Raw genomic sequence first — 16,038 nt, forward strand, 5'->3', positions numbered from 1 at the left:
CTGCCCCTCCAATGCTCGATCTCTCTGTCTCTCTCAAAATGAATAAATAAACTTTAAAAATTTAAAAAGAAAAAAAGTCTGCTCAGAGAGGGCCTGGGGCCCTGTTCCTGTCATTTCAGTGATCAGTGTAAGCCGTCCCCTGGATTATGAACAGATACCCAACGGGCTGATTTATCTGACAGTCATGGCCAAGGATGCTGGCAACCCCCCTCTGAACAGCACTGTCCCTGTCACCGTCGAGGTGTTTGTAAGTACCCAGGGGTGCCCGTCGTGCAGGGCGAGGGGTGGTGAGTGCTTCCCAGAGTGTTGGGGGCCCTGCCTGAGCCCAGTGGTGTCAGACCGTGTCCCCACATCCTCGCCTGTCCCACAGCTCTGGGAGTCGCCCAGCAGACTGCCCCAACGGCTGCCCCCAGCAAACCTGTCATGCTGCAGCACCCAAGCTGCCTCCGAGCTCAGCCAGGGAGGCCCAGGCCCTGGGGTGCGAGATGAGCCTGACGGTCCCGCTCCAACTCCATCAGGGGCCTCGGGTCACCCGCTGACGGGGAACAGGAGCCAGGGCTCAAGCGGGAGGAAGTGTCGCGGGACTCCCTCATGTACAGCCATACTTTGTGAGGTCCGAGGAAATTACTGGAAGGTCATCTTCTCTCTTCTGTCTCTCCGAAACCAAACCACAGCTTGTCTGACATGAGTGCCGAGCACACGTGAGTGCTCTCCGGGTCTGAAATTATTAGTCACTGAATCTGTCTCCACTCTGGTTCCTTCGCCCTGTGCCGCTCCCCCAGTGATCCCAGGGGTGCAGGGGCCCCAGGGGGCCTTTCCCCGCCGGAGACCTCCTCACGGCATCTGCACAAGCACACCCCCCTCCCCATCTCATAGAGGCTGCTCCCAGCAGCACAGGGTGGAGGCGTGTTGATGGCAGAGTTAGTGCATCACCGGCTCCAGGAGGATGAGATCAGATTGTCAGGTGAGGAGATACGCTGCGATCTGACGTGCGCTCGGGAAAATCCCTTCCAGAGTGGGCGTGCTAGATGACCTTCCTGTCCCAGCCTGCTTCGCCGGTAGCTTCTGGCACTGCCCCACACCTGGCTTTACAAAGCCTTGTCCTCTCGACCCAAGACAGAGGCTCCAGGGCCAGCTCCTGAGCGCGAAGGTCCTTGTCTGGGCAGGGACCCCTACTGGCTTGCTGCATAGGATGGGCTGGCAGTGATGAGGCCAGGGCTGAGGCCCTGGGGGGAGCCCTGCAGGTGGGCATGTGGGAGCAGGACTTAGGGGTGGCCGCAGAGGGCAAGGCTGGGCAGAACCAGCAAAGGGAAGAGCAGAGAGTCTGAGGCCCTGCTTCAGGGAGTGGCAGGAGGCCCCGGGGAGGGGGTGGGGTAGAGGGGGGCAAGGCTAGAAAAGAAGGGAGTCGCAGAAGCCTAAACACTCACTGCTTGCCTTTCACCTGCAGCGCAGCTCCCCCCTTTGAAGTACCGAGCAGAACCAGAAGGCTGTCCCTTCCAATCGTGACCACATCTTGGTTTTCTAACCCACGTGACCCTGACCCTCGTTTCCCGGTCTTGATTAAACACTGGCCCCAAAGCCCCCCCAGTCCTGGTCACGCTCCTAACCCTGACCACCCCACCCATTATTTCCAACCGGCTCGTGTTCTCTGCCCAGGCAAGCAATGACGTCCCCCCCACCCCAGTCCCCAGGCAAGCAATGACTTCCCCCCCCCAACCCCCACGTGTGCAGGTTTGCAGTAGCACATGGGCGAATGTGCCTGCGAGGCCAGTTCTGCCCTAAAGGGGGCGCTGTGGACGGAGGGAGGAACGTAGCTGTGGAGGTTTATGGTTCTGAAACAGGGCTCTGCCACCCGCTAGCTGTGTGACCTGGGGTCCTTAACCCTCTCTGGGCCTCAGTTTCTTCATGTGCAAAATAGGGATAATCGTGGTACTGCCTCAGGATCTTATCATGAGGATTAAGTGAGATCATGCCGGTGACACTCAGCACCTGTAATGTTGGCTGTCGTCACGGCTGATAAGACAGATGTGCATACGATCGGCAGCATCCGTGCCCAAGCTGTCTCTGGTACAAACGGGAATTCCGGAGAACTCGGCCAGACAGAGAAGAACCCCCTGTAAGTTTGGGGAAGACGGATGAGGCAGAGGGTGGGAATAGGGGAGGTCTAGAGAAGTAAGGTGAGGTTGTTTTACACCAGCCCGGGGATGGGCAGGCCGAATTGGCCAAATGGAAACGAAAACTTCTTGAGCTCCAATAATATGTGAGGTGCTTGCACATTACACAATCTCTCTTAATCCCATTTTACAGATGAGGCAAGTGAGGCTCAGGAGGGGAACAGAGCGGGGGCCCAGATCACTAGCGCCTTCCTCACTTTTGGGCTAGCAAGTGGCATTTGATTTTGCTTCTGGTCCTAGTAAGCTAGGATTGGAATCCTGACCTGTCTGACTCCTGAGTTCACCTTCTTCCCACCGCACTCCAAGGCCTGAAAGCCCTCTGCGTGTGATTGAGACCCGTACTCCTCTAGGTCCGTGGAAATTTCCTGGAGCTCTTCTTAAAATGCAGATTCTTATTTAGTGAGTTCAAGGAAGGGCTGAGGCTCTGCAGGCCTAACAAGGTCTGGGCAATGTTGATGCTTCGGGTCAGGGGACCACCCTTTGAGTAGCAAGGCCTTCCAAGCTCTGCCCTGATGGGATCTTGAGACCCAGGGACTATGCCAACCTGTGGTTCAGTTGAGGAACCCAGAAAGGGCCCCTTTCTCCTTTTGCCTCGGCTTCTCCAGTGGAGCCAGGGCAAGCGGGAAGAGGGCGGCCAAGGAACCAAGCTAACCTTTCATTCACTGGGAATCAAAGAGTGGCCTCCCACCCTGAGACCAGACAGCAGGTTCTCCATGTGCAGGGGTGGGTGGGGGCAGGAATCCACTTGGCCTGGAGCTACCTGAGCCCGGCAGAAGGGGTCGTTTTCAAATCCCCTCAAAGCTGTCACGCAGGTCAGTGAAGGCCTTACGCTTTCCTTCCACGTGTGCCCCGGCCCCTAGCAGCAGGGGGGGCGGGGCAGGGGGGTCGGTCTGGCAACAAAGACAGGTGCCACCTTGGCTGTGAGTGAACATCCTCTCTCAGGCAGGGCTTTGGGATGATAGAGTCGCTCGTGTCTAAGGACCACACTTGAAAAGGTCACCGCCTTTGGGCTGATTTTGCATGTGGGTGATTTTTAAGTAGCTGTCACTTGGCTAAGCTGCTGCCTCCATCCACCAAAGGGATTTTCTCTCAACTGGGGGGGGGGGGTGGGGGGAGAAAAACCCAGTGCAGATGAGTAGCTTATGGCGGCACTCACTGCACAGGCTGGGGGCAGGGAGAGGCAGATCGGGCCGACAGGGCTCCTGAGGGAAAAGGAGGCGGGCGAGAGGGGCCAGGTGATTCAGGTGATTCCTTTTCACCCACTGCTTGTTGGTTTTTAATAAAGAAGTCAAACTCGGTTTGTAGATTTCCCATTAGGGGACAATAAGCTTTTGTAGAGGGAGCCGCTGAATTAGAACTAATAGCGAATGCAGTGCCAGGATCTGGGGAAATATCACCGCTAATAAGTTTCTGCCTCGTGCTCTGTCACTGACATTCTCGACGCCGTCTCGCGCAGCCAAGCAGAAGGCTTCGATCTATCCGTATATGGGGCACCCGCGCTTGCACCAGAGGGATGCCCAGGCAGGCTGTTGGGGCACCGGACGTCAGGCGAGTCCTCACGCCATGGGTTCTCTGAGGCGGGGGAGCTGCTGCACAGCCCAGAGCCCGGGGACAGGCGGGGGAAGAGGGGGAGCACCACTCCTTTCTGGGCACCCACAGTCTGGCAGGATGGGACTGTCTTAAGTCCCAAGGGGTGGACAGCAGCTTTGGTGCCTCTCTCTCTCTCTCTCTCTCTCTCTCTCTCTCTCTCTCTCTCCTCCCCCCTTCTCTCGTTCATTGCTGCTCAGCTAGAAGGGACTCCAGCAAAAGGAGCTCCCCCTCAAAGAGCTCCCGGTTCCTTGGGGAATGAGGCCCTGGGGGGGCAGTGCCGCGAACACTGCGGACTCCCCCGGAGGCCACCGCCCCAGTACCCCTGTCCCCGCTCCCCGGCTCCCAGGGGAAGGGGAGAAGGCTCTGAGTCAGGTGGGCCAGTGGGGGCTTCCTCCAAGAGGCCAACGGGCAGAAATTCTCACTGATTGATTACAAAAAGCCGTGGGTGAGGACCAGAGTCTTCAAGGTGGGGGGAAGTCGCCCCTGGCTGGGCAAGAGGGAGACAGAGGAGCCAAGAGGAGGCAGAGGCTGTGCCTGTTCAGCCCCTCGGCCCACACCGGCCCTGACCGCTGCCCCGCTGACCTGCTTGCTGGTGAAGGCTGGGCCAGATGAGGGACTGCTCAAGACCTGGACGAGGTGGGCTCTGGGAAGCCGCCTGACCCTGCCTGCCTGCCACTGCACACTTCTGTATCCTCCGGGCCAGAGTGCTCCTTGCTCCCTTCATTTCTGGGGGCCAGGAAGGTTCTAGAACCTTCCACCGTCATGCTGGCAGAGCTGGGAGGGAAGTTGCAAGCGGGCACCCCCAGCGTGGAGGATGATGAGCTGAGCAGGAGAACAGGAGCGAGCTTGGAGCTGCACCAAAACCCCAATGGGAGAGCAGGGAACCTGCTGCTCCCTGCTGCCTACATTCTCCATCTTCCTGGCCCTCACACGTCTCCCCAAGGCCCGCCCTCCATCCCTGTACTATAGCCCAGCCAGGGGAGCACCTGGCCCCTTCGTGACACCCCACTTGGTTCTGGTCGTGCGTCAAGGCCAAAGCCCCTCAGCGCCAGCCACGCCCAGCCTCCCCTTGGCCGACAGACCAGCCCTGCAGGCCTTCCTGTCCCCTCCAACCTGTCTTTTTTCCTTCCAGGATGAGAACGACAACCCGCCCACCTTCAGCAAGCCTGCCTACTTCGTCTCTGTGGTGGAGAACATCATGGCAGGTACGGACTCGGGCGGGGGAGGGTGTGAGGGCACGAAGCCAACAGACACCCCCATGACAAGCGAGGGGAGCCTCTGGAGAGGTCCAGTCATCTGCCAGCCAACAGCCATTTACAGAGCACGAGCCCCTACTATGTGCAGCCGCTCCGCTGGGTACTTGGTCCCCACTCTCCCGCAGCTGCAGCCTCGCGGGAATGGCCACCCATCAGTAATCCCACAACCTTGATTAAGTGAGTGTATACAGAGTACTGAATCCCAGTGCTGTGAGGCAGGTCCCAGGGCCAGGGTGGCCAAGGGGGTGGCCTGAAAGGATGCTGTGCGTACCTACGTGCGAACAAGAGTGGGCCGCTCATCTCTCGGCTGCGTCTCTGGTGACAGGGCCCAGCTTGCAGACCCGGGGCCACCAGCTCCACATTCAGGTTCCGGGGGACCCGCTCCGTCCTTCCTGACGGCTTCACCCTTACACCCAGGGCGGACTGTTCCAGTGGGGAAACCGCCCTATCAGGAATTGCTGTAGTATCTGGAGGTATCAGGGGTGACCTTCTGTGGCACCATGGAGCCTTCTCTAGGGAGTCTCCGGGTACCTTCCTGGTATCTGATGATTTTTCTGGGTGGGTGCCAGGCTGTGCCCAGCCCACCCTTCCCTGTCCCAGTCGGGCATCTCCTGGAGAATAACACTGCTGAAGCTACCCCCGTGCACTCCCCGCTGTCCCTGTGACCTCTGCTTAGGAGAGGCCTTCGTCATGGCACTTAGTCCGCTTCCAGCTTGTGCTTGGATAAAGGGTGTGTCAGGGCCCGTGTACCTGTCCTCCTGCTCAGGGTGAGACTGAGAGTCGGATTAGAGGCTTCACAATCCCCGGAAGGGGCCAGAATGACCTGCCTATCGCACAGCCCTCTGCCTGGCCCCTTGGACCCCCAGGGACTGTTGATTCACACACACAATAGTAACGGCAGCCTGTGGCTCAGAGAGAGCTGCCACGGGCCTGCACCCTGCATGGGCCTGCTTCCCCTCCCCCATCCTCACCAACGACCCCGCAAGCTGGCTTTCTTTCCAGGTAGACCCATTTCACAGAGGAAGAGGCTGAGGCTCAGACAGTTGCCAGAGGGTCCCCTGGGGTTCCAGCCTGGGCGTCATACACCGAACCTCCTCGGTGGGGCAGTCAGGTGGCAGCGGGGACAGGAGGGGCTGGAGCCCCAAACCCGACCAATGAGGGTCTGGTGAGCACAGCTGGGAAAGGCGGATCCCCCGACCCCGGATTTCAGGAGATGGAAATGAAGGTGAGGGCCTTCACTAGACATTACAGGGAAAATAAAATCCCTTATAAATTCCCCTTGTGAACGAGATGAAACAAGACCGAAATTGAATACGGTAAATGTGGCATCATGTAACATGGGGCTTCATTTCTTTTTGACTCAAAGCCAAAGCTGGCCAGTCTGAGTGTATCGCCCATGGTGAGCGACCACAGAGAGGTGGATAGCAGTGGTGGGTCGCAAGCTTCTGGCACAAGCCACCGCCACCGCAGGCTCCGGGACCCCCTTTGTGGAGCCTTGTCCCCACGCAGCCCAGGGAGCTCTGGAGGTTGAGCCTCCCCGCCTCATCCCTGGGTGCCCCAGCAGCAGGCTCCCTGCCTCCTGAAGGCTGGTCACCAGAAGGTCCCGGGTCCCCCTCCCAAGGCCTGGGGCTGCAAACCCGGGGTGAGCGTTCCCCACTTTGTCTCCCGGAAGGGGCCACGGTGCTGTTCCTGAATGCCACAGACCTGGACCGCTCCCGGGAGTACGGTCAGGAGTCCATTATCTACTCCTTGGAGGGCTCCTCCCAGTTTCGGATCAACGCCCGCTCAGGTGAGCAACCCCCCCCCCCCCGTGCCCCGTGGTCCCCGTCACCTTCACCTCAGGCCGGCTCCCCACGCCCAGCCCTGGTCCTGCTCCTGGGCCAAGTTCTCTCTCCCTTTCACAGGAAGCCCTTGTGTGGAGCATGCCAGCTTTGAGCGCCTGGTCTTATCCCTGAAATATTAACCTGAGTGTGATTACTGATCCTACACGCCCCCCCCCCCCAAAAAAATTGGAACGTGAATGTATCCACTTCAGGGTATCTTTCAATGGTGAAGAGCCCTGTCAGGTTTAAAATGTGTTCCATTTTACCAACAGCTGGCCAACATGCCACCCTTTGGGGGCTTTCTTTCCTCAAGCCTCCATGTCCCCCTCCCTCAGGGGCTGACCTATTTGCTGAACTCTGGCTTCTCCTCTTAACACTGTGTAAGCCTTGGTTTCCCCCCTGCAGGACGAGGATGGTCACGTTAGGGGTGGAGTGTGGGTCACATGAGTGATTGCAGGGAGCGCTCATAGAGTGGTCCCTGGCATACAGTAAGTGCTGACAGAATCACGTCTTCATCATCATCGTCTTTGGTCTTTTCACCCAGAGGCCCCCATCCCCGGCTCCTTGGTCAGCCCACGGAGCCCTCACCTCTCTTCCCCCTTTCCCCATACGCCTCCCTCCAGATCTCTCTCCCTTGAAGCTGGTGGGGGGGGAGGGGGAAAAAGCAACAATAGACCCCAGATCAGAAGCTGGGAAGGGATATGAGGCCCTTGGACATTCATTCATGTATTCAGGCTTCAGTGGGGACCTGCTCTCCACTAGGGGCCGTGCTGGGTGCTGGGGCGCAGGATGGAATCAGACATGACCTGCCCTCCTGGGGTTCCCGGCCCATTTAGTGGACATGCAAGGCCCCCCGCTTCTGAGTCCCCGATTCTGTATTGTAAGGGCACTGCCGATGCCAAGTGGGCCAACCCTGAAATCTCAGTGGCTCAACACAGCAGAGATCCTAACTCACACGGCGGTCCAGCACCACGTCCAGTGGACAGCCTTCTGCATGGTGATTCTGGGACCCGGGCGCCTTCCCCGTTGTGGCTCCAAGGTCACTGCAAAAGGGAAGAGAGCCTGGAGTGCTGTCGAAGGAGATGTCTATGGGCCAGGCCCGGAGGCGACATATGTCACTTCTGCCCACATCCTATTGGCCGGAACCAGGCAACGGCCCTGCCTAGATGAAGGGGACCTCGGGAAGGGGTTTCTGGCCTGCCAGCCCCTCTCAGGCAGTCATGCTCCCTTAACACAGCTCCTTCAGCTATGAAGGTGTGTTTTCCTCAGAGCTCCTTGGTCAAATTAGCCAGGCCTGCTCCACAAAGGTGGCCTTAATTGGATCTAATTTCCCAGACAGGGGTAGCCATCTATCACACCGACAAGTTCACGTTTAAAACTTTTCAGAGATTAATTTCTTCCTTGCCCTGCCAATTAATCGACACCACCCCAGCAAGGAGCACGGTGTGGTGGGCAGACCTTTGCCAGTCTTTTGTTTTTGGCCTCAGCACCTTCACTGTCCCATTCCCCATGCTCAGCTCCCCTCTCAGCCCTGCACAAGCCAGACAATCTGCCAGTGTGGCAGGGAGGCAAATGTGAGACATCTGGTCCAGCTCCATCATTTCATGGTAGAATAAGCCAAGCACAGAGAAGTTGAGTAACTTGCCGGGGGTCACACAGTGCAGGCAAGAGGGATTAAAAAAAAAAAAAAAAAAAAAAAAGACAGTCCCTGCCTTGGGGGTATTCTCACAGTCTATTGAAAGGAAATAAGCTTTTTCTGAGTGTGGAGAGCTTGACCTGTAGTTTCGTAATCCTCACAACAGCTCTGATCCGAAGGCATACTAATACCCATTTTACAGATGAGAAAACTGAGACCCACTTTTCCAAGGCTGAACGTGTAGAAAGGGCCGTTAATCAGAATTCAGATGTGGGCCTCACTGTCCTCAAGGCATCGCTCTTTTCCATAGCCCATGTGCGCTGGTAAATGGCCTGCCTACCATGACGCCCTGAGGCTGGCCCACCTCACAGCTGCTCCTGAGAGCCAAGTTCAAGCATCTCCTCTACTCTGTGTTCAGTACCACCCAGTCAGTAGCTTACAGTGGCCCTGGTGGGAGCATTACAACCTGAAAATCAGCAAATGCCTTTTTGTTCTTGTTTTAGGGAGACGGTTGTCAAACACCAGCACGCCACGTGACCCGGCGTGACCTCCACGTTTTAGTTATACCAGAATACAAAGAAAAGCCAAAAACGGGCTGATAAATGATCCGTTTTTTGAAAAATTTGTTTAACATTTATTTTTGAGAGATGGCAAGCACAAGTGGGGGAGGGGCAAGGGAGAGAGGGAGACAGAGGATCCAAAGCAGACTCTACCATGAGCAAAGAGCCTGATGCAGGGCTCGAACTCACGAACTGTGAGCTGATGGCCTGAGCCGAAATCAAGAGTCGCATGCTTAACCGACTGAGCCACCCAGGTGCCCCGATGGTCAATTATAATTGCTTGTATTTCATGAAATAACTCGTTTATATACTGGGGGAAAAAAAAACACCTCAAGGCAATATAATCACGTTACAAGGTAATTAAGGAAATTCTTTTATAACTGTTCTCAATACACTGTAAGTTACTTGTCCAGTAATGAGTCACCAGGGTGAACATGTGTGAAACATACATTTCAGTGCTGTCCTGTAATAAACAGCGCCAGGCACTGTTCTAAGCCTTCTGTGATGTCAACCGAATTAATCCCTCAACAGCCCTATTACTTTTCCCTTTTGACCAGATAAGGAAACTGAGGCACATAGGATTTAGGTAGCAAGTCTCAAGTGATAGGGCTGCTAACATAATGTCAAAAATCTTAAGAGAGGTCTTTTGTGACCTGTCGTATTCTCCATCCCCTAAGGCCATTATCAGCCCAGATTTTCCCACATTAAAAAATGACTTTCCGATCAGAAAGGTGTTGCCACCTCTGGCTTCTGGTTGCCAAGGCATAGGTGCTATCCCCTGTCCCTTCACGAGCGTCCCCTCACACCCCAGCACATGCACACACGTGCAAACACATGCTGTCAGCTTGTGCAAACGGCTTCACCCCCTCTCTCCCTCCTTCCCTGCTCCCTCCCTGGCCCGCCCAAACCCTCTCTCCTGCAGGCGAAATTACCACCACCTCCCTGCTTGACCGTGAGACCAAGTCTGAATACATCCTCATCGTACGAGCGGTGGACGGGGGCGTGGGCCACAACCAGAAAACCGGCATCGCCACCGTGAGTGCCCGCCCCCTGCTGTGACCCCTGCTCCCCAGCCCATCTTTAGGGTGCACCTGTGTCCTGATGCAGTGTGAGGCACGTGGGAGCGGGGTGAGGGTGGCAGTTACCAACTCACTGTCAGCCAGGGTCAGCCCTGGGGCCGCTGCAGCCGCAGGAAATAAAGGCATTCCCACCTGGGACGTGGTGGCACATGGGAGGAGCAAACGTCCCCCAAAGACCAGCGGGGCAAGAAGCAGAAAGCGTGCGCTCCATAGGCCCTTCCCTAGGGGCTCCTACACGGGGCACATATTCCTGCCAGGAAGAGTGGCCCAGAACAGGAGGCAGGGCCCCCAACCCTCACCACCCCTCACCTTGGTGCTGAGAGATGATGCCTAGATTTCCCTACCATGAGTAAGCGGGACCCATAAAGGCCTAGATTCCCCATCCGAGGCCTGGTCATCCCACCGAGGTGCCTCAGATATAGGAAGCTAGAGAAGGGACATCCGAGGGTCCTGACCGGGCTCTGGGCTGCACGAGAGATGGGGGCAGCGAGAAGCAGGAAGACGCGCGGACCACTCACTCTAGCCACCTCCCTTCCATGACCCTCCCCTTGCTTTCTCTGGCTGCCCCTCAGGAGCCCTCCCCGACCTCTCCGCACGGCCCTCACCCTACCCACCGCAGCTGCCCCCCATCCTTGCCCAGCCAGAGGGGCTGGTGTCAGTATTTCTTGGCCAGAGACTTGGCAGAAAAATCCCCAGTACCCCGTTCAGTCATGGGAGGCCCCTGTTAATAGGATTCTGAGCCCTATAAATAATTTACGTGGGTGGCAGGGGACCAGGGAAATTGCTTGGCTGGTAGCTGAGACTGACGGAATCTCAGGGGATTCTACTAGGTCCCCCCACCCTGTCAGTCACCTTCCGCCAAGACAGGGGTGGGTGAGAGAAGGCCCAGGTTAGCGGAAGTATTTCAGGGGTCACTTCCTTCATTCCTCTGCTTCCTGATGGGATAACACCTAAGCTCTCTCCTGAAGGGACCTGGCTCCCTCCTTGAAAGCCCAGGCCTGCCCCGAAGCCCCCAAAGTGGGTGGAACCAGTGGAATTAATGCAGAGGTGCCCCGCAGGCACCCGAGTATGTCCCCCTCGTGGGCACTGCCCTTGCACAGCTCAGCCAGGTGCCTCCCCCCCCCACCCCCCGTGGCTTCGCAGGTGAACATCACCCTCTTGGACATCAACGACAACCACCCCACCTGGAAGGACGCCCCCTACTACATCAACCTGGTGGAGATGACCCCTCCAGATTCTGACGTGACCACGGTAAGTGGGGGTAGGACAGCCAAGCCTCCGGGCTGCCCTCCTGAAGGTGTCTGCCATTCCCTCGTGAGCCCCATGGGCCGGTCCACGTGGGACTGATGGATGTCATGTCTCCCTCTGAGCCAGCCCACGGAGCAGACTTCCAGAAGCTCTCTTGCATGGTGGAAGGTAGTCAGAGTTTGGCGGAAAACCCTCACCTGGGCCTCAGAGACAGTGGGCTTTGGGCTTTGTCAAAGGGAGCAATGGCAGCCCAGGGACAGTGACAAGGCAACTAGGGCTGGTTCAGCTAGTGACCACACTTGCCAGAGACCCCGGGACTCAGTCCGGGCCACAAGGAGTGCCCCACCCTCCCCAGGGAGGTACAGGCGTCCTCCTTAAGTCCTACAGCATAGATTCTGCCCCCCACCTTTCCCTCACTGCTTCTGTCACTGCAGCAGGAGCCTGGTCAGCTCCCCCCACAGGCAGGCCCCAGGGCTTTCCCAGTGGGGCGTTTGAAGTTCACCCAGGGATTTTCTGGCCCGGAATATTCCAGGTTTGCCCAGGCCCCTGGGCATGCTGCATGCAGGGATATGACTCAGAGTGGGGAGCAGGGGAGACATGGCCAAAGCCTCAGGAGTCCGGAAGGGAGCCAGCCTCCTGGGGAAGATGAGGAAAGTCAGGGTTGCACACCCCACTTGGTCTGCTCTGGAGTTCACGTTTGTGAGGCTGTCTCTTCCCCTCACCCGTGTGCCCCTTTTGGCCTCATTTGAGGTGGCTTATCCCCAGTGTCCAGCCCCATGGCCACTCCGCCAGCTGTGACGAACATGAACCTGATAGTCCATGATAACCCCACATATTGAATGTCTGTGACATGCCAGGCTTTGCCCGAAGGCTTCTCATGATTTCTCTCTCATCCTCATGATGGGGCAGGTAGACTCATTGCTCCCATCACACTGTGGAGGAAACTGAGACTTGGAGTTTGAGGGGTTTGCCCGGGGTCCCAGAGCTAGTAAGAGGACTTGAACCCAGGTCTGTCTGATTTGGAAACTACCTGGTCCAGCCCTACATCCCTGCTGGCTCAGGGAGCCCTGGCTGGTGGGCCAGGTCCTGAAAAACTGGAGAGTGTGTGTGGGGTGGGAGAAGGAGGGCACGTTTCATACCCAGCTCTCCAGGAAGGCTGCCCAACCCCCTTTGAGACTTAGCCTCCCCACCCCCGCCCCTCATCAGCCATAGCCAGTAGGACTGCCTAGACTGGTAAGGATGTCAGCCTCGAAGGGAGTCTCCTATCCTCCTTTCCATGTGTTCAAGATCTGAATGGCTCTCAACTGGTGGGTGGATCCCCCTCCGAGACATTCCAGTAGGGTCTGCATCAGGTATCTGGGATCTAGTTTTTCAAAGCCCCGGTGGGAGGACTCCTTGGAGCCCAGGGCCAGGTTTGGGAACCACTACCTTGGGCCCTTTCCTGGCTCTCTCAAGTGCTCTAGACCTTATGGGCACTCTGCTGCCATCTCGTGGGCACTTGGGCTCTAGCCCAAGACCACTCCAGCCCGGGACCCCAAGAGAGCCTACCTCGGAACACCTGCCTGATCAACCCTTACCTTTGCTTTATGTTTCTGAGAAAATCTTCCCAGAGGGCATTGAGAGGCAAGTGAGACAGGTGTCCCTGGGAGAAAGTGGCTGCATGGGACACTAGCCAGAGGTGCCATGTTTGAAGAGTCCACCTGTCAGACAGAGAGAAGGTTTGCTGGACTGGGACTGCACTTGGCCTTGGGCATTTCCCAGATGTGGTCCCCAGTGGCGCTTTCCGGGTCTCCAGCCTTCCTTGCAGCCTTTGGACCGTGAGCAGGTGTGGACAGTGGGCCAGGGGCCTGCTGCCCAGGGTCTTCTCACTCCCCGGGAACTTCGGCAGACCTTCAGTGAGCACCTGCCATGTCCCAGGCCCTGTGCCCGTCAACCTTAGAAGCACAGAAAGTGACGACATTCCCCTCTGTTTTCAGGGAGGTTTGTGTCACTTTTCTGCTTAAACCCACCACTGGTTCCCATCTCGCCCTGTGTAAAAGCCAGAGTTCTTAGCAGACGGACCTGCCCCACCTTTATCTCTGGGGAGTCGGACATGTGAATCCACCCCTCAGGACAGGCTTGGCATGGCCGTTCCTCCCACAGGGTGGGGATTCCAGTGTTTCAGTGCCCCCTGCTAGTGTTTGAGATGCCCCCTGCCCCTACAGTGTCATGACTCAGAAGTTGAAAGAGAAAAGGGCAAAGTCAAAATTAAAACTTATTATGTCAAACGTCTAGCCAAATATATAATGACAACTTCAGCAATCATGGGATTTAGCATCTGAAAAACTTTCATTGCACTTAAGGACAAATTGTCGGTTAGATTTTTTTTTCTGTAATTCTTGAGAATTTTCAGAATTCTCTGCAATTCCCAGGTATGTGTGATCGTTTCCAGGAAACCAGGAATCAGGAAGCCCATACATTAGTCAAAGGTATCATAGCAAAATAATTTCAAAAGGAATAATCACGAAATTCTGCTAAATCTTAAGGTGTCTAGGCATTTACATGTGGGTACACTGCAATGCTGTTGGGGGGGCTCCCTGAGGCCTTCTAAGGCCACACAGTGGCCCTGGGTGAGGTGGGGGCTGTGGCTGAGATATGAGAAAGGGAGCTGGGGGTGGGGAAGTGACATCAGGGAGGAGGCCATGTTTGCATAGGGGCTGCCCATCTGACACATGTCCTCCCACCTGTCCCCAATCCGCAAAACTCTTCCTCCCCTCAGAGCTTTCCACCCCCTGCTCCCTCCCCTCCCCCCCGCAGAGCGTTCCTCTCCCTCTACCCCTCACCCCTGCTTTTCCCACGGCTGCCTCATTCTCCTCCACAGCTTAAGATGCCACTTCCTCAGAGAGGCCCTCCCTGATCACCCTGCCTAAGGTAGCTTTCTACATTGTTTCTTCCAGAGCTGATCCCACGTCTGTGTTCATTTATTTATTAGGTTGCTTGCTTATTCGGAGACACTATAGGGATTAAGAGAGCAGCCTTTGCTCCCAAAATGTCTACGGTCTAATCCCAGCCACATCCCTTATCAGCTGTGTGACCTTAGGCAAATCACCTTACCTTTCTGTGCTCCAATGGTCTTATCTAGAAAATGGGACAGTGAGAGCCCCCACGAATAGAGTTGTGGTTTGTATTTAATGAGCCACGGGGTGAGTAAGAGAGAAATGATAGCTGTCGTCACCATGCCTCCTCCTCTGGGTTCATACCTGTCTCGTTCGCTGTTGAACCCCAGTGCCTCGCACGGTGCCAGGTGCATTGTAGGAATTCAAAAACTAGGGCGCCTGGGTGGCTCAGTCGGTTAAGTGTCCGACTTCGGCTCAGGTCATGATCTCACAGTTCGTGGGTTCAAGCCCCGCATCAGGCTCTGTGCTGACAGCTCAGAGCCTGGAGCCTGCTTTGGATTCTGTGTCTCCCTCTCTCTCTGCCCCTCCCCTGTTTGCACTGTCTGTCTGTCTGTCTCTCTCTCTCTCTCTCTCTCAAAAGTAAAATAAACAATTTTTTAAAAATTTTTTTTAACTCAAAAGAATTCGCAAATGGTCAAATGCTAGTTGTTGAGGGTCTTGTCCGACTTTGTTCCCCGCTTCACCTGGCCCCCCAGTTCTCCCAGGTCAGGTTGGGTCTCCCTTGTCAGAGGGAGATGAGGGTGTGTGGCCCAGAACTCTCCCAAAGGCCACTGACTTCCCAGAGCTGCGTGTGGACAAGCGTGTGCCTGTATCCTGGCGTACCAGGGGTGGTCTGAGCTTGCACACCTGTGCGCTCCCAGGGCATGCACCTGCATCAGGGCGAGCCCGCGCATGGCCCCTCTCGGTTTGCGAGTGAGATTTGGGCCCAGCCTCCCTCCTAGCTCCTGCAGGCTCCTTCAAGGACCTGGCTGATGGGCATTGATTTAGAGCCTTTCAAAGCCCTCCAGCAAAATAAGAGAGGGGAGAGGGAGAGAATTATTCCCCGTCAGGCCGGGAGAAAAATGACAGTGTGAAATGGGAAATGAAGAGGGAAAGTGGTGAGACTTTACACAGTGACCAGGAGGGAGCCTGCGGGAGGGGTGACAGCCAGCAGCCCTCCCCTGTGTCCCCAACCCCGCCCGAAGACCAGGGAGTGGCCCTCGAGGCCAGAAGTCTGGGCCCACCTCTGGCTCTCCGGTCAGAGAGAGAAGACGAGAAGCCCCCATCCCCATCCCAGATAAAATTGATCTCTACATATTCAGCAACTAGCTGCTGGCCCGGAGCAGATCTTTGAACTGCTCTGTACCTCAGTTTCCCCATCCAGAAAAACGGTGATAAAAACCTCCCCCTCCTCCTCTAGAAAGAAGCACTGTAGAAATGCGAGGCTTGCTAGTCCCTTCTGTCCGTCAGTGGGATTATTTTTGCCTGGCTGAAGCCACACCCGGAGTGCCTGAGAGCCCTGCCTCGCCTCCTGTTGTCAACACAGGGGTGATTGGGTCCCCTTTATCGAAGCTGGGGAAACTGAGGTGACGTGCCCCATAGCACAGCGAGGGCCCCTCAGGCCCGGGAGGCTGGGGCCCTCCCCCGATCCCTGCCCCCCGGGTGCAGCCAGGCCAGGAGGGGATCCAGTGTGCTTCTCTGAAACAGAAGGAAGGTCCGCAGGGCTCAGGGTTCAGCGCCAGCACTGGCCTCTCTCC

The 16,038-nt window shown here is 56.5% G+C and overlaps 1 protein-coding gene across 5 annotated transcripts in view; it reads left to right on the forward strand.

Annotated features, from left to right (window-relative positions):
- Positions 1-16,038, forward strand: part of CDH23 (cadherin related 23) — a 415,090-nt gene that overhangs the window by 291,912 nt on the left and 107,140 nt on the right. For all 5 annotated transcript variants that reach the window (XM_053207271.1, XM_053207272.1, XM_053207269.1 and 2 more), the window contains exons 17-21: positions 120-247; positions 4,897-4,969; positions 6,693-6,809; positions 9,962-10,074; positions 11,262-11,369. In XM_053207271.1, coding sequence (XP_053063246.1) covers positions 120-247; positions 4,897-4,969; positions 6,693-6,809; positions 9,962-10,074; positions 11,262-11,369 — 539 coding nt within the window. The remainder of the gene's footprint in view (positions 1-119; positions 248-4,896; positions 4,970-6,692; positions 6,810-9,961; positions 10,075-11,261; positions 11,370-16,038) is intronic.

Source organism: Acinonyx jubatus, chromosome D2 (assembly GCF_027475565.1).
Source record: "Acinonyx jubatus isolate Ajub_Pintada_27869175 chromosome D2, VMU_Ajub_asm_v1.0, whole genome shotgun sequence".
NCBI lineage: Eukaryota > Metazoa > Chordata > Mammalia > Carnivora > Felidae > Acinonyx > Acinonyx jubatus.